The sequence below is a fragment of the Equus caballus genome, chromosome 21 (assembly GCF_041296265.1).
Source record: "Equus caballus isolate H_3958 breed thoroughbred chromosome 21, TB-T2T, whole genome shotgun sequence".
Lineage (NCBI taxonomy): Eukaryota > Metazoa > Chordata > Mammalia > Perissodactyla > Equidae > Equus > Equus caballus.
Genome location: NC_091704.1, coordinates 40226405 through 40251810, shown reverse-complemented (window position 1 = coordinate 40251810; position 25406 = coordinate 40226405). Strand labels below are relative to the sequence as shown.

General features: G+C 38.7%; 2 protein-coding genes across 18 annotated transcripts in view; both read right to left on the bottom strand.

The window, feature by feature from the left end:
• TTC33 (tetratricopeptide repeat domain 33) overlaps window positions 1–3210 on the bottom strand; it is a 40642-nt gene extending 37432 nt beyond the window's left edge. The window contains exon 1 of the mRNA XM_001499030.7: window positions 2725–3210. The gene's annotated coding sequence lies outside the window, so the exon portion shown is untranslated. The remainder of the gene's footprint in view (window positions 1–2724) is intronic.
• A 3026-nt stretch (window positions 3211–6236) lies between these two features.
• Window positions 6237–25406, bottom strand: part of PRKAA1 (protein kinase AMP-activated catalytic subunit alpha 1) — a 38021-nt gene continuing 18851 nt past the window's right edge. For 9 of the 17 annotated variants that reach the window (XM_070245819.1, XM_023625233.2, XM_070245812.1 and 6 more), the window contains 7 exons: window positions 23490–23583; window positions 19868–20012; window positions 18574–18661; window positions 15069–15293; window positions 12292–12778; window positions 12054–12180; window positions 6237–9664 (listed from right to left, as the gene is read on the bottom strand). In XM_070245819.1, coding sequence (XP_070101920.1) covers window positions 9420–9664; window positions 12054–12180; window positions 12292–12778; window positions 15069–15293; window positions 18574–18661; window positions 19868–20012; window positions 23490–23549 — 1377 coding nt within the window. In that variant the 5' untranslated portion in view covers window positions 23550–23583 and the 3' untranslated portion in view covers window positions 6237–9419. The remainder of the gene's footprint in view (window positions 9665–12053; window positions 12181–12291; window positions 12779–15068; window positions 15294–18573; window positions 18662–19867; window positions 20013–23489; window positions 23584–25406) is intronic. The other 8 variants (XM_070245818.1, XM_070245813.1, XM_070245816.1 and 5 more) reach the window with 2 other exon arrangements.

Sequence of the window (25406 nt, the reverse complement as noted above, 5' to 3'; positions counted from 1 at the left end):
ATAAAACTATCAAAGAATGGGCATTGTGGGAGTAAGGGAGGGAGAAAAATGAAACGGTAAGTTCTAGCAGATATTGAGATCTTCATTACTGATGCACATGGCTAAAGTAAAGTATAAGTAATCACTCGAAGGAAGGGGACAAAAAAAGTGAGGGTAGCTGTGAGCTCATGCACATGAAAGGCCCAAGATAATGACAGAATTTAGGGGGATAAGAAAATTGTGGGCCATGTGCCTAATTTCTCAATGAATATGAGGAAGTGCCAATAAATTACAGCAATCAAGAAATGTATAGGCTGATATGGGTGAACCATATGCCTTCCACAGGAGCAGGGATTTTTAGAAAAACCTGGAGGAGTAATGGATTATACTAAGCTATACTAAGGAATCAGGCCAATGCCACACTCTTTCTCCCGATCCATTATAACACAGGAGAACTAGTTTCCTATGTTTGAAGATGACTACAAGTGACTCAGGGGAAGAACCAAGAAATGGCTGAAAACGGAAGAGCGGTTACTATGGAACAGAAGTCCAGAGGCAGAGAGTGAGGATGTGAGACAATAGATGGATAGGAAAGTCTCACAAGATCTCAAGATAAGTCCAGTTAAGAACGAAGTCTGGAGCCAGCCCTGATGCCTAGTGGTTAAAGTTCAGCACTCTCACCAATTTGGCAGCCTGGGTTCACTTCCCAGTCGTGCAACTACACCACCTGTCTGTCAGCTGCCATCCTGTGGCGGCGGCACACATAGAAGGACTTACAACTAGGATATACAACAACGCACTGGGACTTTTGGGAGGTAAAAAAAAAAGTACTTATGACTGTCTCTAAATGTGACAAGAATGAGGAGGATTAAGTTTTCTGGCTTCAAGTTTGAAATGGAACTTTGTTTCTAAATCCGCAATGTGAGGCACAAGGTAGTGTGAGAACCCGTCTAACACAGATGGAAACCTGGTGTGTCTACTAAAGGCAAATTATATTAGAACTCATTGGTCAGCTCTGTAGATTAGGGTGCAAGGGTTAAGGTGGGGAGGAAAGGAGCAAGAGTTAGGGTGGGGAGGAAAGGCAAAAGGGACAGACAGACCTACATGTATTTTTTAAAAAATGAATAGGTCATTCAGACTCCCAATACCCTCCTCCATCCTCCAACCCAAACCACAGTGTAAATGCTGAGGACAGGTAGAGATTAAGGCCCCAGATGGTAGTTCTCAACCATGTGTGAAAAAGCCACACACAGTGCTGCCTCAGGTGTTTCTGCCATTCTCCTCCACAAATCCTTTACAATCTTCTAGAAATCAGAGGCTGTGGAGGTCAGGACAAAATGAGGTTATAGGGGTATAAAAGGCCTGATGACCACTAGCAATTGACAAATTTAGCCTTGAAGAGAGGGAAAACAATACTTTCCTCTCAGACAAGAGATAATATTGAGAGGTATAGGCAAGTTCAGGGGTAGAGGGAAAAGAAAATGAAGGATTTCATCCCCCTGAGCTTCACATTTCTCAGAGAAATGGTTAGCCCTCTGCTCCAAGTAAAGTGAAAAGAAATGGATCTGAGCACTTGAGAAGAGTAGAAAAGATCTGAAATAGTCACTGTGGACAGCAGGAAAAGCAAAATAAGGGATGAGTAAAGATACCAAACAGTATCAAGGGCCTACTGAGATTAAAAAGCATGACTCTGTTACCAAGGCCATTAGTTTTATATTTTTATACTTTTATATTTTCTTCAAAATGGTCTGGAGACCACAAGCGTACAGTCAACACAATACAGGATAAGTGCGTTTAGGGAGTAAACAAAGGATGTTATGACGTCCGAGAAGGGACACGAGGCTTCCTGAGGCGGTAAATTTCGAAGAATAAAAGTTAGCTAGGCTTAAAAAGGAGGGTGAGTTCTAGAACAAATGCAAAACACTTCCTGCCTTGGAGGACTTAACACTCCGAGTTGATTCACATATCTTCAGTAGTACGAGTTAATTGTTCCTCTAAAGATATCTAAACGTGAAATTAAAACTTCTTACAAAGAAGGCTTTCCTGAATCCATGGTTAGATGCACAAAGCACCAACATCCCAGCCTTTACATTTTTTTTCACCAGGATAAGAAATCACACGGGTAAATCATAATCATACGGTTTCACGTTAAACTCACGAAACACAAACTCATTTTATACAGAATAGAGTTAAAGAAGGCCATAAAAATTCTAAATAACGACGTTGTATTCTAAATTCTTCTGCTGGGACAGTGATCCCTATAGGAGGCGATCAATTGCTGTTGACGGCTTGCCAGCTAACCCAGGCACAAGGCCGAGAGAATGCCTGTCTTCACGGCGTCGGGGGATGCAGCACCCCCGGCGAGAAACCACCGAATGAACACGATCAGGAAATCAAAACAGCGTCCTTTCGGGTACAGGGATGTATTCAGAAGTGAGGAATTCACGAAATAATGCACCCGAAGACATCACCGCAAGAGAGAAACCAGTATCAGCGACTTCCCTTCATTTTCCACAACAAAAACGTGCGAAGCCCAGACAGGCTGCCCCGGACGTCACCCGCGAGCTCCCCAGCCCCGCCCTCCGCCACAGGCACCTCCGCAGCGCGGGGAAAGCTAACTGGGTCCCGCCCCGCAGCGCGTGGGGAAGAGCCGCGCCGCCCGGTCAGCCTCGAGGTGCAGAAGCCCCCCAGGCGCCGTTCACTGGTGGGCCCGACCCCCAGACGCGCTCGTCCCTAGAGACCAACCTTAGTGTCCCGGGTCTGCCACGTCCAGGTGGAGATCAACTCCCACTTCTGAAGCTCCTTTCTCCCGTGACCACAGACCCACTCGCCTCGTTCTCTTCTCTTCCTCCGGCTTCCACCACGGACCGGGTAACCCAGTTACCTGATAACCACTCCCCGGGTCCCGTGTTTACATTCCGCTTATCCTTTGCCCACCGGAAACGGAAATGATTCTGCTCGCCCTCCTACCTCCTTACTTTTGCGCCTGGTCTCCTAAGAAACTAGGTTGGCCACCCCGATATTCCGAACCGTCCAAAGAAGCGGTCAAGAAAGAAGGGAGTCTCAGAGCCTTTCTCACACGCCAGTCTCTTCTTCCCCCGGGACCACAACTCCCAGAAGTCGCTGCGGCCGTCCCCACCCCCACTACCCTCTGGGATTTGTAGTTCGGGCCACCCCGCCCGGGAGCGCCCTCTAGCAGCAGCCCCAAGCGTCAGGCTCACGGGCTATCTCAAGGCTGGCGTCCCGGCCAAAGCGCGCCCACCACAGGGTCAGCGCGGGACGCAGTGGAGGCGCGGGCGTTAAGATCTGGCCCTGCCCTGAGGGAGTTTACACCCACTGAGGAGGCCGGCCAGATGCGGAGGACGGAGGCCAAACTCAGCTGAAAAAGGGTTCCAGGGCAGCAGATCAGAGGGCCGTGGTTGAACTGTAGGGTTCACGTCGGAAAAACAAATAAATTGGACCCAGAAGAGAGGGTTACGGCCTGAAAATAACTGTGGCTAATGTCTTAAAAATAAATAAGGGGGGGAGGGGAATGTAACCCAGGGAGGTGTTTAGGAAATTGAAAAATTGAGATTGTTAATTTGTCGAGGTAGCTATCTTGTGCAAAGGAAAACTATTTTTGTAGACCAGGCTTTCTCAACCTCAGCACTGTAACATTTCAAACCGGATATTCGTTGTCGAGGGAAGGGGGGGCTCTGCTGTGCGTCTAGGGTGTTTAGCAGCATCCCTGGTCTCCAGCCACTAGATGCCTTTAGCATCCACCACCACGAGCTGTGACCACCAAAAATGTCTCCGGACATTGCCAAATGTCCCTAGAAGAAAAATGGTCCCCCCCACCCCTGCCCCATTGAGAAGCATTGATGTGAACCCATGAGTCTCCGAGGTGATCCAGATCCCTGAGGGTTGCCAAGACCGTTTCAAAGTCAAAACGATTTTCATGCAAATACGAAGACATCATTGGCCTTTCTCACAGTGTGGACACTTGCCCTGGCAATGGAAAAGCAGTGGTGGGTAAAACCTCCGGTGCCTCAGCACGAATTAAGGCAAGGATACCAAACTGTCCCAGAAGTCCTCCTGTTCCTCACCACCACACACTCATGGTAGGAAAAAATAATTTCAATTATTTTTTCAATCATATTTGAAATCATTGATTTCAATCATATGTGAAATGTCCCGTATGAGGGTATATAACCACTCTGTGTACCTCACTTCTTTGGTGCCCTTTCTTCCTTCGAGAAGAAAGGCCCTGGGCCATGGTCCTCAGATTTCAGCTAGAGTAAACTCACCCAAATTTTCATATATAGATTGGTTATGGATTATTTTTGTCGACAATATGATTGAAATGTCCCTCCCACAATAGTCACAAGATCGCCCTGTCAGCACAGTGCTTGATGGACACAGCAGGTAGTGAGTCTGCTATCTCGGTGGGCGTAGCAGGAGGCAAGTCTATTGTCTCAAGCTGGGTGGTCACAGGTGAGCGCAGCAATCAGTTCCTAGCCTAAGGAGAGATGCTTAATCCTTAAGGGAATGCCAACGTTGGGAGGGGGAGGGAAGTTGCACCTTTATCTCAAGGGCCTTTGTTCTTGCTATAGGGAATATAAAGCAGATATACAATGCATGCTCAATAGCCTCGGTCAGGCCCTTTTGGGAAGACACGGTCAGGCCGAATTAGGTTTACACCAAATGGCTTCCTCATGGAGTCCAATATATCCTATTGCTTGCCATTTTTATTTGTCAGTATGACAGGACTTTTCTTGAAAATGAACAAAGGGAGTCTGTTACTTCAAGAAAAACAAGCGACAGTGCTTCCAATGATAAAATTCAAGAATTTATGATTTCAGAAAACTTGTATTTGCCATAATGATCTTGACAGCTTCCCAGTACTTCCACACTTTTCTGATGAGATCAGTGGTGATATCAGACGTGATTTTTATTTATATCATTGGATTAAATGCATCAACTTTCTAAGAGCTGCATAAGTGAACTATTATTTTCAAAATGATCAATGCGTGATTGTGGTAGCCAGCTTCCAAGATGGCCTCCTGCGGTCCCTCCTCCTGACATTCACTCTGTGTACTTCCTTCCCACATAGTACCAGGGTTGTTCTGTGTTACCTAAGAGATAGGGCAGAAGTGGTAGTATATCACTTCTGATATTAATTATAAAGGACACTAAGGTGGTGGCAATGTTTCTTAAGCTGGGTAGAGATTAAGAAACCTAAAACACTGAAAACTCATTGAGCCAAATAGTTATGATTTGTTCACTTTTCTGTATATGCTGTACTTCTATAGAAGTCTTTAAAAATATCTATCTCCCTAACCAGAGGCTCAGAGCAGGATTTATGCCTTATGGTCACACTCGTAGTGCTTGCTTCATAGTACCCTTACAAGCGCATATGGTTTGCAGAATGAATTATTAAATGGTCTTGAAGCTGTACCCCTTTCTTAGGGTCTCTCCTAAATCTCTCAAATAATTTAACCTTGATCCATTCTACTCTGGTACAGGCTACCTCCAACACTCAGCTTTCACACTTCACCCACCACTTCTCTGCTAACTTCTCTGATCTTGATGTAGCTGTCAATACATTTAACAGGTTTCACATGCTGTCTGTTTATAGACATGATCATCTTCCAACTTGCTAGAAATCTTCTAAATTTATCATAGTTAACATCTATTGACATTCACAATAGAACAGTATTTGTTTACAATAAATAGGACAGTTGAATAAATAGTGATTTTTCAAAGAAAAGAATTTCTTGTACAATTTTGTACAGTCAGGGTAAATACCTAGAGCAATTTCTAAGTTCCCTAAAGAACCACCTTACATACTGTTCATTATACTCTTTAGTAGTGTTTTGTTTTGTTACAATTATCAAGCTATTTTAAGGATTTATAATGCCAACAATCTAACACAAGCCTGGCTAACAGTGCCATATGGGATAGATTTCAGACTAACTGAATTCTAAAGTAATGGAATTCTAACCAAATCCAATGTTATTAGCAGCCGCAGATATGGGACCCACTTTGACTTTTCTTCTATGTATCTTAATATTTCGTTCCGGTGGCTAACTCCTAGATGAAATCAAAACTAATTTAGTTGAGGCAAAAATCACAATGTTTGAGTGCTAAAATTTGTTGAAGCACTATATTTTATATTTAGGCACATTGTTAAAAAGGTACACAGATGGTCAGCCATGAACCAGAGCTTTTTTTTTTTCATTTAGTTTTTCCAGACATTAAAGAAGTTAAGCACATCGTAACAGATGAAAAATGATGTTTTCCTTTATTACCCATCTTCCAAATCAAAGTATTTGAAGTTATCTACTTATACTCCAGTTAAAACATACATGAACACATCTCAGAAATGCTGTACCACAAAGACTGATTTCTACCCTACCACCCACTTAAGTTACGTTGTATGTGGAATTTTATCCATCTCGTCAGAACTCATGATGACAATGAGATTTCTATTGTGGATAGGGGAGATGGAGGGAATTAAGGGGAAAAGATTGAAACAACACACATTTTTCTTTCATTCCAAAAGTGCCAGAGCATAGACACATGAAATTCTACAGCCAGCAACAGTCCACCAAGCATTAATTCAATGTGAATGGTATTACTACCAGGTCAAAAGGGAGCGGGGCAGGGGGTGGAGGGGCAGAGGGCAGGATTTTTTGTATAAAATCATTTAAAACTCTGAAAAACTACAAAAAGCATCTCAAGAGAAAATATAACCAAAGTAAAAGCAATGGAGTTTATTTCAGTGAAATTATTTAAATTAGATATGATATATTAAGCTCCCACATCCCCCAACCTGGTAGAAAAGTTCCTCTCAGTGAGAAATCATTTATTTTAATGGCAAAATTTTTACATATCAGTAAAATCTGTTATATTTAAAACTATGTATACAGTACATTTCTGGCAAAAACCTTATACATCTTTCAGTTGTCAAGACAAAGTAAAAATATGGTTGCATAAAATCACAAAAAATATAAATTGCTGAAAAGATAAAAAAAGATTAAAAATCATTTGCATTGACTCCCTTATAGCTTCATTTAATAAGAATTTGCAAACCACAATAAATTTGTGAAAATTCTGATGCAACCTTGACATACTCAACCAAAAGTTATCATTTCAAATATCTCAGCTTAAAAAAGAATTCACTGCAATATTCTGTGCATTTATCATACTATTGTACAAGTGCAATATTTAAATATCTTCAAAATAAAACTCAGTAACTAAAAGGAATCACAATAACTTAAAAAGAAGCAAAGTTTACAAAATTAACAATTTTTAGAAGGTCCTATTCAATGGGTTCCTCCTTTTGTTCCCCCCTCCCCACAACAGCTCAGAGACTTCACCGCGATGTTAGTTCTATATACAAATCTGTGACTTTAAAAATACACTCTTCTGTTCTTAACATCAGGAACATAATGCTGCATTGACAGCATCTGTGAAATCAATATCCCCCAAACAGAGGCCACATACAAATTATAAATACAGGTTGAACTTATATTTAAATGGAACTCCTCTATTATTTTATATAGCTTTCCGATTCGAAGTTGAATAGAACAAGCCCTGGACAAAAAAAGAAGCAAGATTTTTCTTTTGAATTCAGTGCACATTTCCAGGGGTGCTGAAGCCAAATCTACGACCACAGTAATAATTTATGCAAGCTGTCAGAATATTTGAGGACATTACTGTCTGGTTACATAGGTGTTCGCTGTTACTTCACAAACCAATCCTATAATACAGAGTCTTAAAAGAGAAAAAAAGAACAGCTGTGTTGCAATGGAAGAATGACTAATACCCCCCCACCAAAATCAATTTCTTGAAGTTAAAATAGTCTAAGGCAATTATGGCTGATAGTTAATTTTTTACTTATTAGAATACACGATACCAATTTTATCTGAGGTGACTTTAAATCTTCATTTACACCTATTATGTAATGCTATTACTAAGAGCAAGAAAAAACATAAATCAGAGATCTTAGGAAGATTAAGCATCTTCAGGCAGTTCCCATAATGCTACTTTTTTAAAAGTAATTAAAACCCAAAACAAATGTAACCATCTAGAAGAACTGATTTATTCCATATTCTATCAGAATAATAATAATGTCACACCTGACTAGGGAGACATAACCAAACGTAATGTGTAAACTTTAGCTGAATCCTAGTTTGAAATAACTAGCTATAAAAGAAATTTGGAGGACAACTGGGGAAGTCTAAATATGCATGATTAGATAACATTATGGAATTACTAGTTTTATAATGCTGTTATGGTTTTTTAGGAAAATGTCATTATTTTTAGGAGATGCTTGAAATGTTGAGGGGTGATGAGTATGTCTGCAACATCCAAATGGTTTGGGGGAAAAAAGGCATATATACACATGCATATATATGTCTAACTATATCTATATACACATAGATAGATACAGATAAAGCAAATATGGCAAAATGTTAACAAGTACTGAATCTAAGTAGTACATACACGTGGGATCACCCTCCAGCTTTTCAATTTTTCTATTTTTAAAAATGTTCATAATAAAATTTGGGAGAAATAGTCTTATCTGAGCGTTTGAACAGTTTGTAAGAGAGGTGCTTTCTGCACACTGAATCGATTTAAAAGATAGATAATCGAATGGCTAGAAATTTTTGCATACCTTCAATACCCCGACATGATGAGCAGCAGAATTTGTGAGAGTGGCAAAATAACATGATTTATTTACAGTATATGCAACTCAGCTCTTGTGACAAAAAGAGCAATTTATGTACAGAATAGAATGAGACAAATTTTAAGATTAAACTTAGTGCCTAGAGTATCTGAATATGTAAGTTCTGTGTGTTTTGGGGCTTACCAAGCTAAAGAAAAATTTTTAATTGTGTCTAAAATCTTTGATATGACTTACCATAGACTACAGAATATTAAGGGGGGGATATGGAAGAGTCATCCAGACTGTTCCTACTGTTGGAAGATAGTTGCTATTTAAGAAGTTAAGGAGCTCAGAAAAGAAATTCATCTATAAAGGTCTCTGGGGATTCTAGGCAAATATTTATTGAATAAATTTATGAAGCAAATATATAACACACCAACATGGAATAATATACGAAGGCCTTCATGGTAAATTAATATTCTACAAAGCCCTGTGTACACTAAATATAAAATAGCCAAAAATCAAGTGAGCCTGAGAGACCTATAATTCATTGTGTATATTATATTATGCTATATTCCTACTGAACAACGAACAATAAAATTATCTAAATTCATTTTTGCACATTAGGCTTTTAACTATTAATCATGTTCCAATCCCTGTGCAAACTGCATTCCAAAAGGCCAATCTTCAGTTATAGTTATACATAACTTGATTATAAATGGAAGCATTTGGCTATGATTTATTATACATGCTTATTGCTCTCAAAGAAATAAGCAAAGTTTTAAGTTTACTGTGCAAGAATTTTAATTAGATTCGCACACATCTCAAAAAACTCTATTGTGTGACTTCCAGGTCTTGGAGTTAAGTCAACAGGAGAAGAGTCAAGTGAGGTCACCGATGAGGTAAGAGAAGCTTCTGAGGATTTTCCTTGAGCCTCAGCATCCGAATCACTCCTCTGACAAGATCGATAGTTGCTAACGGATCCCGATCTTTGTGGAGTAGCAGTCCCGGATTTGGCTTCAGTAATTTCATCTGGGTAAAAAAAAAATCTTCTATTTATTATGATCTAGAAATACTCCCTTCCAATTTTTTAATGGTATTTAATTTGCTTTTTTGAGTAAGACCACTGACCAGCTATCAAGAGCATGTTTATTTTGAACACCTTCTAAAATAGAGGCAATGAACCTGTGTTAAACCACTTGACGTTTACACACAACATGTATTCTGATGACTAATCCAGACTGGGTACAGCACAGAGCTACTCATCAGTCTTGCAATCCAACATTGAGAGCCCAATAAACTAATAACTTGGGGCTTAATAAACATCATTCCCTAGCAATAAAAATTAATCCCTCTATGTTAAAATCATACAATAAACACACTTAAAATTTGGAAGGAATCTTGGAAATCATCTCATCTGACTCCTCATTTTATTGATAAGAAAACATAAACCCCCAAAAGTTAAGTGCCTTGCCATAGGTAACAAATGAACAGAGAGGGAAATTGGAACCCAACTCTCCTCACTCTCATCTCAGTGCTTTTCACTCTCCCTCTTTCTCTTCATATTCGATTTAAGATCTTATTAAAGAGCAACACTTCCAATGAACAAAAATCAAGGAAAATCTACAGTTGGGAAGACATACGAAAACAATAAATGGTCATTCAATTGGTAAGTCCAGGTGCTCATAAGCCTAAGGTGGGAAATTGACCCTAATACAGTGAGAAAAATAACACCCATATCTCAGACTGCACTCGTAGGTATTAGCAGGTACACACCATCTGGACATACAGATATGCAGACAAACAGGTTTGGCTAGCTTATCACAGCTCAAACCTGTGTCTTTCTGATACTATGTAGCTACTATCTTGGAGTTTATAAAGAAGGCAAAAAATTCATAGGTGAATCTCATGTAATAATTCCATTCAATCTCAGATGAACAAGAGTGGCAACACATCTTAACTCAATTGACTGGCTAGTGAAGAATTGCCATAAACTTGTACTTAATTAAAGGCTCTGTGACAGAACATTTATATATACATCTATACCCTTTTGTAAATATTCTCTTGGGGTAAAGAAAGAGAATATTTTTACTTGAATTATGAGTCAAGTGTGTTCCGTCAGGCTTTTTAATAGATAAGGTAAATTAGGTTTGAGTGCATACTCATGGGAAATCTGAATTAATGTAAATTTCAAACCACGTTATGATATTGTACCATTTACTAGAAGTCTGTTATAGTTTATTCATACATACCTTGGAATATATTTTTCCCATTTAAAAATAAAAACAACAAAAACAAAAATGTCTGCTTTCTGCATTAATAATTTACCTCAACTTAACCAATCTAAATAGTTGAGGGGATATTCTGGCAAACTATACATAATGGTAATCAGAGATATATTTTCTGAGTATAGATTTTCATTTTCAAACAGTAAAACATATTCAACATAAAGTTTCTTTAATAAAACTCAAGGAGGTACCTGAAGATCTTATAGTACAGTAGGGTCATTATTTTGATGACCAATTAAAATACTTAACTTAAAATTTTAAATATTTCAGTGATTTGATCATTAGGTGGTATATTACTATTTATGATTCTAGGTAAATACAAATGTACAGGAGACCTGGTATAAGGTTAACAATGTCACCTTTAACTAATTATGATAATTATCTTGGACTTAAAATGCTTTAGTCCCAGGAATCCTTACATAGTGCATTCCACAGAAAACTGATCTATTATTTAAGAACATTTTATTGAAATGTAATTACTACTGGAATCATAAAGCACTCACAAAACAAACAAAGGATACATATCTCTGATTATGTCTCTAGGGTCAGGCTGGGAGGAAAAGGCTAGTTCAGAAGAAAAAAATAACCAGAAGTCCCTAAAGTGTACCAAATATTTCCCTCTGCCCCCTGAAAGAAACCTAACTCGGCAAATAATTGCTTGTCCTGCGAGCTATGAGTTGAATCTATTGACAGCGCCTTGTCACTCGACTCTAAAAGCTAATAACTGTACTCTAATTCTTAAATAAAAAGTAAAAGTTATTAAATATCAGATATAAAACATATTTAAAATAAAAAGTCAACATTTGTTTCTAAATAAAACGTTTTATCTTACCAAATGAACCACACCAAAAACCAGAAATGTGGCAGAAACTACCCCTTTAGGATCAGACTGCATCTGGCTTTAGGATCTTACAAGGAGAGAACCTTAAAAGGACAATACACTCTAAGATTCCAAGAACCAGATTCACAAATGCTGACATCCCAAAGGCACAAAATCTCACATTTTAATATTGTTTTGCTATTGAATTACTAGGAACAATTCAAGAAGCTTCAAGAGAGCCAAAGACTAAAATGCCAAGGTAGGTAATAAGGTCTAACTATGTTAACAGTGCTGTTTTGTGTGACATACATACCATCAATACTACGGAAATCCAGTAAGTATGTTCTACTGTCCACTTGGTATAACTGTAGACTCATTTTGGAGTAGGTACTTGTCACAGGATTCTTCCTTCGAACACGCAAGTAATATGGGTTTACAACCTAGCATATGGTATGGACAAAGACAAAGTCAAAAGCAATTCTTCTATAAAATATTTTCAGACTACAGGTTTGCCAAATGTGCCAACAATCAGAATGCTCTTTCTTTCTTACCTTCCATTCATAATCCAGTTGTTTAATTGCTCTACAAACTTCTGCCATGATATCATTTGGTCGACTTTGACTTCTAATTCCCAAATGCCATTTGGCTTTTCTTACACCTTGGTGTTTGGATTTCTGTGGATTTAATTCATCGAGAGTATGGCGTGCCCTTGGTGTTTCAGCAACCAAGAATGGTACTCTTTCAGGATGGGGCCGAGTCAAATGGTGATCATCAAGAAAAGAATCAGGTGGGCTTGTCGCCAAGTAAAAATCTTTGGCTTCATTCATTATTCTCCTGTTATCTATGATGAGGTGGTAGGCCACTGCCAAAGGGTCCTGGTGATTTCGGTTATAAAGGCAGCTGAGAACCTCCTCTTCTGAGCATTCAAATTTTTCACATACTTCTTTTAAGGCTTCATCATCAATCATAGTTGAACTATATGATGGGTCCTCAGGAAAGAGATATTTTGGAAGGTCTTGTTTAAACCATTCATGTTCCCTAAGAGAAAATGGCAAGATCAGGAGAAGGATTTCGAGTAGAGATGAAACTGAAACTAATGCTTTGGGAAATTTAGGATAGGAATTTCTTTGTATTTATACTCTTAGGGTATCATCATTTTTTAAACTGAGATTTTCCTCTTCTCGGTCACATTTCATTTTAAATTATGGGGAAGGGGCCGGCCCAGTGGTGCAACAGTTAAGTGTGCACATTCCACTTTGGTAGCTTGGGGTTTGCCAGTTCGGAACCCGGGTACAGATGTGGCACTGAATGGCAAGCCATGCTGTGGTGGGCATCCCACATATAAAGTAGAGGAAGATGGGCATGGATGTTAGCTCAAGGCCAGCCTTCCTCAACAAAAAGAGGAGGATTGGCAGCAGTTAGCTCAGGGCTAATCTTCCTCAAAAAAACAAACAAACAAACAAAAAATATTGGGGGAATTACTCCAGCCTCCCTCTGATTTTAAGAGGCAGAAAGCATTGCCGTAGCAACAGTGAGAAATGTCTACACTTTTATTTAAAGTTTTGGAACGAAGGACAATGACAAATGACAAAGACCAGATTATTTCCAGCTCAGAAAGAGAACATATTCTGGGAGCTTCATTATAACACTCTTTTGATACAATGTTAAGTGAAAAAATATAACAACAAAAATAGACAACTACCATTGATCGAGTGCTTACTGTGTGGTACGTTTTAAGCTAAACACTTTATATCCATTATCTCGCCTCATTTTCAAAACTACTCTATAAAGATAATAGTGTCCCTTTATTTTAAATGAAGGAACTGAGGATATCCCAACTTCACACACAAAAGGATATGTTTGATCTGAACTACGTCAAAAAACTACGCTGAAACTAAAAACATCAAGAGAGGAAACACCCAAAAGAACAATGATTATCTTCTGGGTGAAGAAATTAAAGATCATTTTAGTCCTCTTCTCTATTTTCTTTTTGGTGTTTTCTAAGTCTGTTCCAATTATCACATATTACATTTAAATTGGAAAACTAAGTAAAACCCAGGAAAAAGCCTCTCTCACTCAGATACTTTAAAATACAGTCATGCGCTACATAACGATGTTTCAGTCAATGACAGACCACATACACATTGGTGGTCCCATAATATTAGTACCATACAGCCTAGGTGTGCAGTAGGCTACACCATCTAGGTTTGTGTGTAAGTACACTCTATGATATTCACACAACGACGAAACTACCTAACGATGCATTTCTCAGAACATATCCGTTATTAAGTGACGCATGACTGTTTTTAGAGAATTGTTAGAATTTTAGAGAATGATTTGTCCTTTTCCTCTGCTGGTAAAGTCCTGCCCTGCCATCCATGGCCTCTTTTTTAGGTAGTCTACAGCATATGGGGTAAATGGAAAGTAAACAAGCTTTAAGTTCTACATATACTCTTTCCTTCTTCATAACCCTAATGCTTTCTTATTTACTATTCCTAGATCAACATCTGATTTCTTTCTTCCTTGTCCCTCCAACTCAGAGAAGTGTGCTATCTAACCATTAGAAGACCAAAAGAGAAATTTCCACAGGGGGAAAAACAGGAAGGAAACGATGGCAGAAGAAACAAAGTTTGAAGTGATTTTTTAAAGTCTCCATCAGAAATGACTCGCCTAAATGTGAGAAGTATGTTTGTCATCATCACTTCTGCCTTACTTAAACTCTTAGTTGAACCATATGAAACTGGCAATATTGAGGGACTTTTTACCTACAAAACAGCAATTTCATATGCGATTCAATGTATACTACACAAAAAAACATGTCATTGATTAAAATTTTCTCATTCCTTGAGATGAACAAAAGGGAAAAAGACAATAATTCATGAGATCAGAACTCAAATAGCAACACACAAATTTACAACTATAAAGTATTAACCCTGATGAGAACACATAAAAGTCAGATGAAGCATACTACAAAAAATTTTAAAGACCCACTACAAAATCTAACACCCCACCAGGATCCTTTTTATTTTTCATTAGCTTTTTCTTTTAATTTAAAAAGCAATATAATGTTCATTGTTACAATTTCAAAACAAAGAAAGATGCGTAAATAAAAGGTGAGAGCCCTCCCTCCCACCAGTCTCACTTCCCCGAGGGGGCCGGTTTAGGGTGTATTTTTAAATACCGAAATAAAAAAATAAATGTGTCCATATACTGTATTTTTTAACATAAAAACAGGATTACTTTGTACATACTGCCTGCAACTTGTTCTTTCACTTAACTTATCTCATTGATACTGTTAGAGCTGCTGATCTCCAAGTTGCTTTATTACCTGATATCTTTGATTGTGGCCCGCTTCATGGGATCCACCTGCAGCATATGTTTCAAAAGGCTAATCACGGATGGATTTAAATACTGAGGGGTATAAAAGATCCCATCACATATCTTCTTAAAAAGAGTTGGCACATGATCATCATCAAATGGAAGGGTTCCACATAATAAAGCATAGAGAATAACCCCGCTGCTCCATATGTCTACCTCTGGGCCTGCATACAATCTGTAATAGGAAATACCAATTGCATTAAAGAATCATTAGCAACTTAAGAGTCAATCAATTAAAAATTTTCAATATGGATACTTCACAAAGAATTATCACGTGGTTTCTATAGTCACTGCTGCACACTACACATAAAGATTCTATATTAATTTCACCAGTATTATCTTTGAAAACAAAAGTTATGAATTTAAGTTATAGACTATAATTAAAATTTTCTTCTCACTATCTTACTGTGATCGTCAGGAGATCCAACCAATAGGGCCAAACCTTAAACAAAAATATCACCACTAAACCTAAAACCATTGTTTTTGGTTATAGGTGAGAGATTAAATGATCTTTCATCAACTGAGAATGTTCTTTAGTGATGGACTCTAAATCCACTCTCCCCAATAACCCAAGACCTCCTCCCAAGGTTAAAGGGGTCTGAAGCTGCAAAAGGAAACCAAGCTAACTGGTTCACAGAGGAGTTTAAATGCCTATTTGCAATACACTCCAGCCAACTGACTTAACAGCTGCAGACTAGTTAGTAACCCATTCGAAGTCTGGCTTCAGGGAAAGATGTCTATAAACTGGTCAAATAAATTGTTGAACTGATCGATAAATATTGTCTTGAAAGTAAGTTTCCATTCATCCAGACCTCACAGAAAGACTGTATCCAAACTGGGAAAATTAGACTTCAAAAATGCCCACTGCATATATGCATAACTACATTTATTTTTATACATTTAACTAACACTGTCCCCAGGATCCATGTGTTGAATTGTTTTCTTCCCAAAAGAATTTAGACAACACAAATGAAATAATTAAAAAAAAAAAATTGAACATTAGGTTAATATAAAAAGAGAATGATGAAGCTTGATAAGTCTAAAATTAGATACTTCTGCTCTATTCATAGCCATGCTTTCACACAAATATAATTTCTCTGTGCAGGCTACGCAAGCAACCTTATGAAAACAGAAAGAAAATTCTACAAGATTTCTGCATTCCGAATGAATGAGGATGTGAAACATTAAAATAAAGAAATGTGGTTTGAGTGAAAAGTTATTAAAAGTTAATTATAAAAATAGCAAATGGGCGGTGGGGGGGGGATCAGGCCAATGGTGTGGTTAAGTTTGCGTGCTCCGCTTCAGTGGCCTGGGGATTGCAGGTTCACATCCTGGGCACAAACCTACACACCACTTATCAAATCACGCTGTGGGGGCCACCCACATACAACATAGACGAAAACTGGCACAGATGTTAGCTCAGGGCCAATCTTTCTCACCAAAAGAAAAGTAAATGGGCCAGCCCTATGGCACAGTGATTAAGTTTGGCACACTCCACTTCGGCAGCCTGGGTTCACAAGTTCAGATCCTGGGCTCGGACCTACACCACTTGTCAGCCATGCTGTGGCAGCAACCCACATATAAAATAGAGGAAGACTGGCGCAGATGTTAGCTCAGAGCTAATCTTCCTCAAGCAAAAAAAAAGAGTAAGATTGGCAACAGATGTTAGCTCAGGGCCAATCGTCCTAAAACAACAAGCAAACAAACAAAAACCCCTAGTAAATAAACTTAACCTTCTCTGTTTTCAATTTCAATGGTATAGTGAAGAACAATTACCCTTTAAAAAATTAAATTTTGGGCCAGCCCGGTGGCTGAGTGGTTAAGTTTGCACGCTCTGCTGTGGCTGCCCAGGGTTTCACTGGTTCGGATCCTGGGCGCAGACACTGCACCACTCATCAGGCCATGCTGAGGCGGCGTCCCACATACCACAACTAGAAGGGCCCACAACTAAAATATACAACTATGTACTGGGGGGATTTGGGGAGAAAAAGCAGAAAGAAAAAAAAAAAGAAGATTGGCAACAGTTATTAGCTCAGGCGCCAATTTTTAAAAAAGAAAAATTAAATTAAATTTTCCTGTTATCTAAACTATTTGAAAAGCTGCACTGTACAAAGATCCTCATGTTCTCAGCACTGGTGGTTAGTAAATTGAGAGGTCAGAATTCTTATAATATTGCAGTCTAAAAGATTTCAACAATGAAAATTTAAAATAAATCAAGTTTGAAGATTTTATCAACAGTTCAGTCCAATTCCCCAAGACACCTCATCATAAAACCTAAAGCTACAAAATGCCATCTATTTGAAAAATGAAAGGTACACATTGCACTTTTAATTCTTCATCTAAGTAAATAGTAAACCATTTTTTTTTTTTTTAGGAAGATTGGCCCTGAGCTAACTACTGCCAATCCTCCTCTTTTTGCTGAGCAAGGCTGACCCTGAGCTAACATCTGTGCCCATCTTCCTCTACTTTTTAATATGTGGGACACCCACCACAGCATGGTGTGCCATGTGGTGCCATGTCCGCAGCCAGGATCCAAACCAGCAAACCCTGGGCCGCCGAGAAGCGGAACGTGCGAACTTAACCCCTGCGCCACCGGGCCAGCCCCAACCATTTTTAACTGAGATATTTATGTATTATTCAAGTTTTTAATGTCTTACCTAGCTTTAAAACTCACTAGTTTTAAACCTTCAATTTCTTCCACCTGGGAAAAAAGTGAAAGTCCTCTCATTTAACCACTTTAATATTGACTTGCAAACCGACATTCTCCTCTATAAATGGAGTCCTTAATACTTATTCATTTATAATGTTTTATTCTGGGGCCAGCCCAGTGGCGCAGTGCCACAGTTCCCACGTTCTGCTTCAGCAGCCCAGGGTCTGCCAGTTCAGATTCCAGGTGCAGACCGAGGCACCGCTTGGCAAGCCATGCTGTGGCAGGCGTCCCACATATAAAGTAGAGGAAGATGGGCACGGATGTTAGCTCAGGGCCAGTCTTCCTCAGCAAAAAGAGGAGGATTGGCAGCAGACGTTGGCTCAGGGCCAATCTTCGTCAAAAAGAAAAAAAGACATTATAGGGACTGGCCCGGTGGCTCAGTGGTTAAGTTCGTGCGCTCCACTGCAGGCGGCCCAGTGTTTCGTCGGTTTGAATCCTGGGCATGGACATGGCACTGCTCATCAAACCACGCTGAGGCAGCATCCCACATGCCACAACTAGAAGGACCCACAACGAAGAATATACAACTATGTACCGGGGGGCTTTGGGGAGAAAAAGGAAAAAAAAATTAAAAAAAAAATAAAGACATTATAATGTTTTATTCTTAAAACAGAACACTTTCTCAATAAAAGAATAAACCCTCTAATTTCTTTCCTTTCACTAGGATTAAATATGATGCTACAGGCTAACAAAATCTAAGAGAAAAAGGCAAGTACAAATGTACTGGGGGAGAGTCCAATATTACCTTCCTGAAATGACCTCTGGGGCAGCATAGTTGGGTGAGCCACAACTCGTTCTTAAAAATTCACCATCTGACATCATGTTTGAAAGACCTGAAAATACACAAAATCAACTACTCAAGATTTCCCAAGAACAAAAATAAAAACAAAACTGTTAAACACTAAAATTGCATTTCTATTAAAGTGATAAATCATCATTTTTTCTTTACTTCAACAAAAAGTGTAGTCTTTACTATTTCCCAAATATTTTGCTATCGTGCCCTAAAATTTGTAATCTATTTCAACATTTAAAGGTAGTGCACTGTTGGAGTTTAATGAGTATATATGAAGCAATTGGTTATTCTGCTTACTAGAATAAAGTTGGCATGTTCAAGTTTTGTTAATACAAAAATTACAAGGGGAAAAAATGTAGAACACATGAGCAGAGGAATTAAAATTCAAAGTTTCTATTAAGCCCTGTTCTGATTCTCTAAAAAAAATCAACAAGAAATAATTTTTAATATCAAAGTTCCTTCATAGTTTTACTCCAAAAAGAAACCTCTGCCTCCGCAAAAATGCACTCTATAAAAATAATCATGACAATTGAGGAACAAGTCAGTCAAAACAACTTAGTTACCAAAAAATCACACAGCAGCTCAGAGCTGGTTGGCACTGTTCCATGAATCTCCACAGACTAAAATATATATATTCAAAACTGAGGAAAATACTTCTAAGAACCTCCTCTGATTTGAACTGAAGCTAAGCAAAAGACAGTGGCAGAGATTCATTTTTCTTAGGTTTATTAATGTCAATGGCAATTTGTATAGGAAACAAAGGAAAAATCACTTCATTTTGGACAATCGAAATAATGTTCCTCAAGCTGTAATTATGCTTTTCTGTCATTTAAAATAGTTTTTTTTTTTAAATAATTTTGTTCATATAGTTTACCTTCTGGTTTTCCAAGTTTAAATAACTCTATCCCAGTGTCTTTCCTCTTGCTCCATACTTGATCACAACAACACATAGGAAACAAGGTTGCTAACTTCTCCTTCACTTATAATAGTTCTCTTTTCAAATGATTTCTCTAAGGCTGCCATCTTAAATTATTTACCTCCTATCATAAAACTCAATTTTAAAGACACAAAGCTAAGAAAAGAGAATTCCTTAGCTTTTCCCCTTTCTGTATACTCCTAGACAAAATGGTGGGGATATACTATTTTGGGATACTCAATGTATTCTATAGAAGTAAAAATTATCTGAGGAATGCTATTAATGTTTGTTAAACATAATGCACGTATGAAACTATAAAAATCTGCTTACCAAAATCAGCTATCTTTGCATTCATGTGTGCATCAAGCAGGACGTTTTCAGGTTTCAAGTCTCTATGGACCACCATATGCCTGTGACAATAATCCACACCAGAAAGGATCTGTTGGAACAGACGTCGACTTTCTTTTTCATCGAGCTAGAAAAGAAGAGAGGCATCTTAAAGGTGTGTCTTTCAGAAGAAATCTTTTACCTATAATTCTCCAACCTACAAAACTGTCAAAATGCATGAAACCTTTTCCACAAACCTCACTCACGAGATACTTTTGAATGGGGAGAAGAGATATGCAGCACAAAACAGAAATGCTCAGAGGATCTTGCAGCCCAAATCAGCAACTCAACTTTCTAATATTATCACTCAGACAACTACACTGTAATAGCTTGCTCTCCTTTCTGTCTCATGAGCTATTACAAATAGTTTCAATTTCTACTTGAAATGAGGCATGCTTTCTCCTATAAATTAGAAATGTTTCATCCTTTACGCCTTTACCAAATACGTATTAAATATTTTCAATGTGCCCTGCATTGTTTAGATGCTCTTGATATAGCAACAAATAAAAAAAGGCCCTAATCTAGTGGATGAAAATAGACAATAAACAAATAAATGTAACGTCAAAGAGTGACAGTGTTTTGAAGAAAAGCAAAGCAGGATAAGGGCACAGAGTTATATTGTGGGGGGGATACTATTTCAGACTCTATGAGGAAGTACATTTAAGCATTGTTAATGAATTAGTAAGCAACAACGTTACAGGTCCTGAAATAAAAGATGTTTTAATTTTAACAAAAGAAAAACCTTAATTCATATGTTTTAGAAAATACAAAAGCATTTATCTTTAGTCTGCTTACTGAAAAAATTATATGTTATGCTGCAAATACATTTTTTTTTGGAGGAGTGAGGAAGATCACACTGTGCCAGTCTTCCTTTATTTTGTATGTGGGACACCGCCACAGTGTGGCTTGATGAGCGGTGCTAGGTCTGTGCCTGGGATGCAAACCTGTGAACCCCAGGCCACTGAAGTGGAGTATACAAACTTAACCACTATGCCATCAAGCCAGCTCCTGCAGCTACATTTTTTTAAAGATTCTTTAAAAACTTCTCATTCTATTTATCCATATTTTCTTATTTTATGATGTTTTTTCCATAAGCGATAACCACCACTTAGACATACCTGTTCCCAAGAGGTCATATTTAATAAATAAACTATTAATCCTCTAGGCAAAGGACTCTAATATGCAATTCTCTAACACAGGTCACAAATTAGCATTCTAAAACCACACTTCTACACCTTAAATGGCATAAATAATCTGGGGGGAAAGATGAACTAGGAATTTCTTTTGAAGCCAAAGCTAAAACTACTAAAGTACTATAGATACCCTTCCTCTAAAGAAAATATTAATGCGTTAACAATCTAACACCTTTATTTCTAGAAGAAATGTAGGTTCATTTTTTAATACAATAAAACTTTTTATATCAAATATACTAAATGAAAACAAGAATGGGTTCTAAATGTGAAATAGAAGAAAACTTAATTGATTAAACAAAATATAAAAGGTAAAATAACTAGATAGGCTATAAAAAGTGAAAATTACACTATATCAATAATAAATACGGTACAAAGGATGGAGGAGGAGAAGTCTACAAAGGAAGATTAGCAAAGTCAAAGCTCATTTCCAGGTAAATACTGAACCTTTGTCTCCACTCCCTGAAACATCCCTAAAATGACATTAGCATATAAAGAATAGTAAGAGAAGAGACAGCAGTAATCAAGAGAAGTCACCAAGCCAGAGAGTGGATGAAGAGCGACAAAGACTTCACCAGCCAGAGAAAGCTGAAACCTAAGCCCAAGGGGGTGGAAACCAATAATAAACTTGTCTACTCACAGAACCCTGGAAAAGCTTAGAAATTGGAAGCACTGGGGATTTCTGAGGGACAAGGGAGAGGTGGACTGACAACAGGACAACTGGTTGAAGTAAGAAGTTTTAAATTCAGTCCTACTGGGAAATAAGACCCATGATTTACTCTTTAGTAATGCTGAAGCAGCTCTGTTCTCAAGGACACCAAGGCAGAGATGAGGCCCCAGAAGGAAAATTTGGCAATTAAGTGAAAGTCAACATATTAACTAGTGAGACTTGCAGATCTCTTCCCCATTCAGCAACTGGAATACTGGCAGCTAATACTCTCAAGGAAACAGGAAGGTATCTTCTGGAGCAACTATCTGATCCAAGGGAAAAATATTTGTAATTACTGACATTTTGGTCTACCCTAATAAAACGGACAGGCCTCTACCTATTCAGCCTATGCGAAGGCCCACCAATCAATAAGTTCCACCAAGATGAACTTGGCACTTAGTGCCCCATTGTCAAACATGAGTGGACAACCAAGAATCACCAGATATCTGAGGAAGGGCCATACACAACAGACAAAGACTAGTAAAATGAACAGAAAATAAAGGAGCACAGAAGGAACAGAAACAATGCTGGGAGCAGAAGGCCCCTTTTTGTTTAAAACTAATTGTCATCCTCAGAAAGATAAGGTTATTACATCTGTGGAACAAAAATAGGCTATTTAAAGAAAGGAAATTTCAGAAAACAAGAAAGAGACCTCTGAAATAAAAGATGAAAGCTGAAATTTATTATGCAACGGGTAAAAATTAGAGAAAATTCCCATAATGGAAAGCAAAATGACCAAGAAATGAAAAAAAGAAGAGAAAAGGTAAGAAAACAAGATAGCAATTCCATTTGTGCCTGTTTCCATTTTTCCAGGCAGAAAATTGGGGGTGGGGAGGTGGGGTGGGGGTGGTTTACAGTGACTAGAGAAGGAGAATACCTGAAATTGAAATGAACCATGTTAAGAAATGGGAAAATCAAAATTAACTTGGTTAATGATGAAAGTAAACAGATATGCTGCATATAACAAATGAATGAATGACATAATGAACTTTAGACTGGGAGGTAAAAAAATTGGCTTCTCCGTGCCAGATCCAGCTCTTCCAGAGGAGGTTTTTGCATACCACATAACCTGGGTGTGAGAAAAGGGATGGGTGGCGGGCAGTGTTCGGTTTCTGTATCTTAACTTAAGATACTGTTCAAAATGTCTTCTAAAGCTCCTTTCAACTCTAAGTTCTTTAAATCTCATTCATGGAGCCTGTTCTTACTACTCCAGGTACATCAGATTTCTGAAACCAAAAAATGAATGCAATTTAAATATGGCTAGGGTTGACTAGCAAGGCCTAGATCTTTAAGTATTTAATAATAAATTTTGTTAGGATTAAGTATATACTTTAAGATGTGTATTAAAGGTATTTGTATGCCCCAAAGGCACAAGTCTGAGGATCATGAGTTCTGGGCTCTCAATCCAATTCCATCATTAATAAATCATGTGACCTCGAGCAAATATATAAACTGTGAGTCTGTTTCCACATCTGTATAAGTAGCCAAGGAGATAATCTTTAAGGTCCTTCCTAGCTCTAAATAGTCTATGATTGTAGAAAAGTATAAAACTAAGGGAACTGGTTATTAAGTAGACCTCTTAATAAAACTGCTTCCTGATATCTCAAAGCTAGTAAGGGATAAGGGGAGTTACAAATATACACAGGATTAAATCAGAACGGCTTACCCTTCCATTTTTACAGATATAATCAAATAGCTCTCCTCCTGAGACATATTCCATCACCATGAAAATATCAGATGGTGTACTGATGACCTGGTACCTGGTGAGAGAAAACATTATCTACCAATATTAAAACATATTTACTCATTCATTCAATAAATATTTACTAAGCGCCTATAATATACCAGGCACTGTGCTAGGAACTGGGAACACTGCAAGAACACAACAGATTCGCTGCTCTCACGGAGTTCATGTTCCAGGAGCCAGGAAACAGACACTCAGTAAATAAGCAATATCTCAGGTGGTGGAACATGCTATGAAGAGGAATGAAGCAAACTCGGGAATCTCTCATTCAGGGTGTTCGAGGAAGGCCTCTCTGATAAAGTAGCATTTGAGCAGAGCCTGATGGAAGTAAGGGAGCAAACTATACCATTATCTAGGAGGAAGGTGAACCAGGCAGAGGGAACAGGAAGTGCGAGGCTCCCAGGTGGAAGCCCAGCTGGCATGTTTGAGGAATGGTAAGAAGGGAAGAGCAGAGGAAGCTGAGAGCGGGACAGAGGATGGAGAGTCAATGAGGTAACTGGAGACCAGAGGACCCAGAACCTTACAAGCCAGGATGAGGCTCTGGGTTTTACTCTCAGGGAGATGGAAAGCTACTGAAGGTTTTAAGCAAAGCGGTCATGTGATCTGGTCTATTAAAAGGGTAACTTTAATTTCTGGCAGCAATGTGAAGAACTGACTGGACGGGAAAGGTGGAAGCAGGAGGCGAATGCAGTAGTCCATGAGAGAGACGAAGGTGGCTGACACTGGGTTAACAGCAATGAAGGAAATGAGAAACACTCAGATCCCAGACATATTTTGAAGAGAAAGATGGAACGGATGGTGGGAAGTGGGAGAAATGGGAAGTTAAGGATGGTTCCTAAGTTTCTGCCCTGAGGGAACTGGATATGAACTGAGATGGGAAAAACTGTGGGAAGAGCAGGTTTGGAGGGTAATACACAGTTCAGTTTTGGGCACGTCGAGTTTTGCAGGCCTCCTGGACATCCAAATGGAGATGCAGGCAGTGAGCATACGAGGCTGGAGTCCAGGGCTGAGGTTTCAAAGCAGGAGATGTATATTTAGGGGTTATCAGCATATGGATGGTATTTAAAACCACGGCACCTCAACCAATGAGAAGAGGTGAGAGTGAAATAAAGCGTGAGTCAGCCAGTTCAGCAGAAAAGCCTAAGCAGTTTTAACTTATAGCCTGCATAAAAAAGCTGAGTAGGGGCTGGCCTGGTGGCGCAGCAGTTAAGTGCACACGTTCCGCTTTGGTGGCCCAGGGTTCGCTGGTTCGGATCCCGGGTACAGACATGGCACTGCTTGGCATGCCATGCTGTGGTAGGCGTCCCACATGTAAAGTAGAGGAAGATGGGCATGGATGTTAGCTCAGGGCCAGTCTTCCTCAGCAAAAAGAGGAGGACTGGCAACACATGTTAGCTTAGGGCTAATCAGAAAATAAAAAAAAAGGAAAGCTGAGCAGTAACTAAGTTATCTGTAGACCCTACACTTGGCAACTGTAAAACAATGGTAATATTACTGCCCTTTTGAAATACTGGATTCCTGAAATTCTAGTATTTGTCATTTGTTTCATCAGATATAAACAGCACTGGGGGAGAACGCTTTCTACTGCACCGTCTCTAGTGAGCTAACTGACACCACAGGGAAATGCAGAGGTCAAGAGTTTTTACTAGCAAATCATCATACGTCCTACAGCAATAGGGGCACTGAAGATATCAGAAGGGCATTGTCCAGAAGACAAGAAAGAATGAGAAAGATAACAGCTGATAAGCAAAACACGAACACAGGCTTAAGTGACCATGAATGGGGTTAGATAAATACATGAATGGGAAGAAGTTTTAAAACCCTCAGGGAATAGACTGA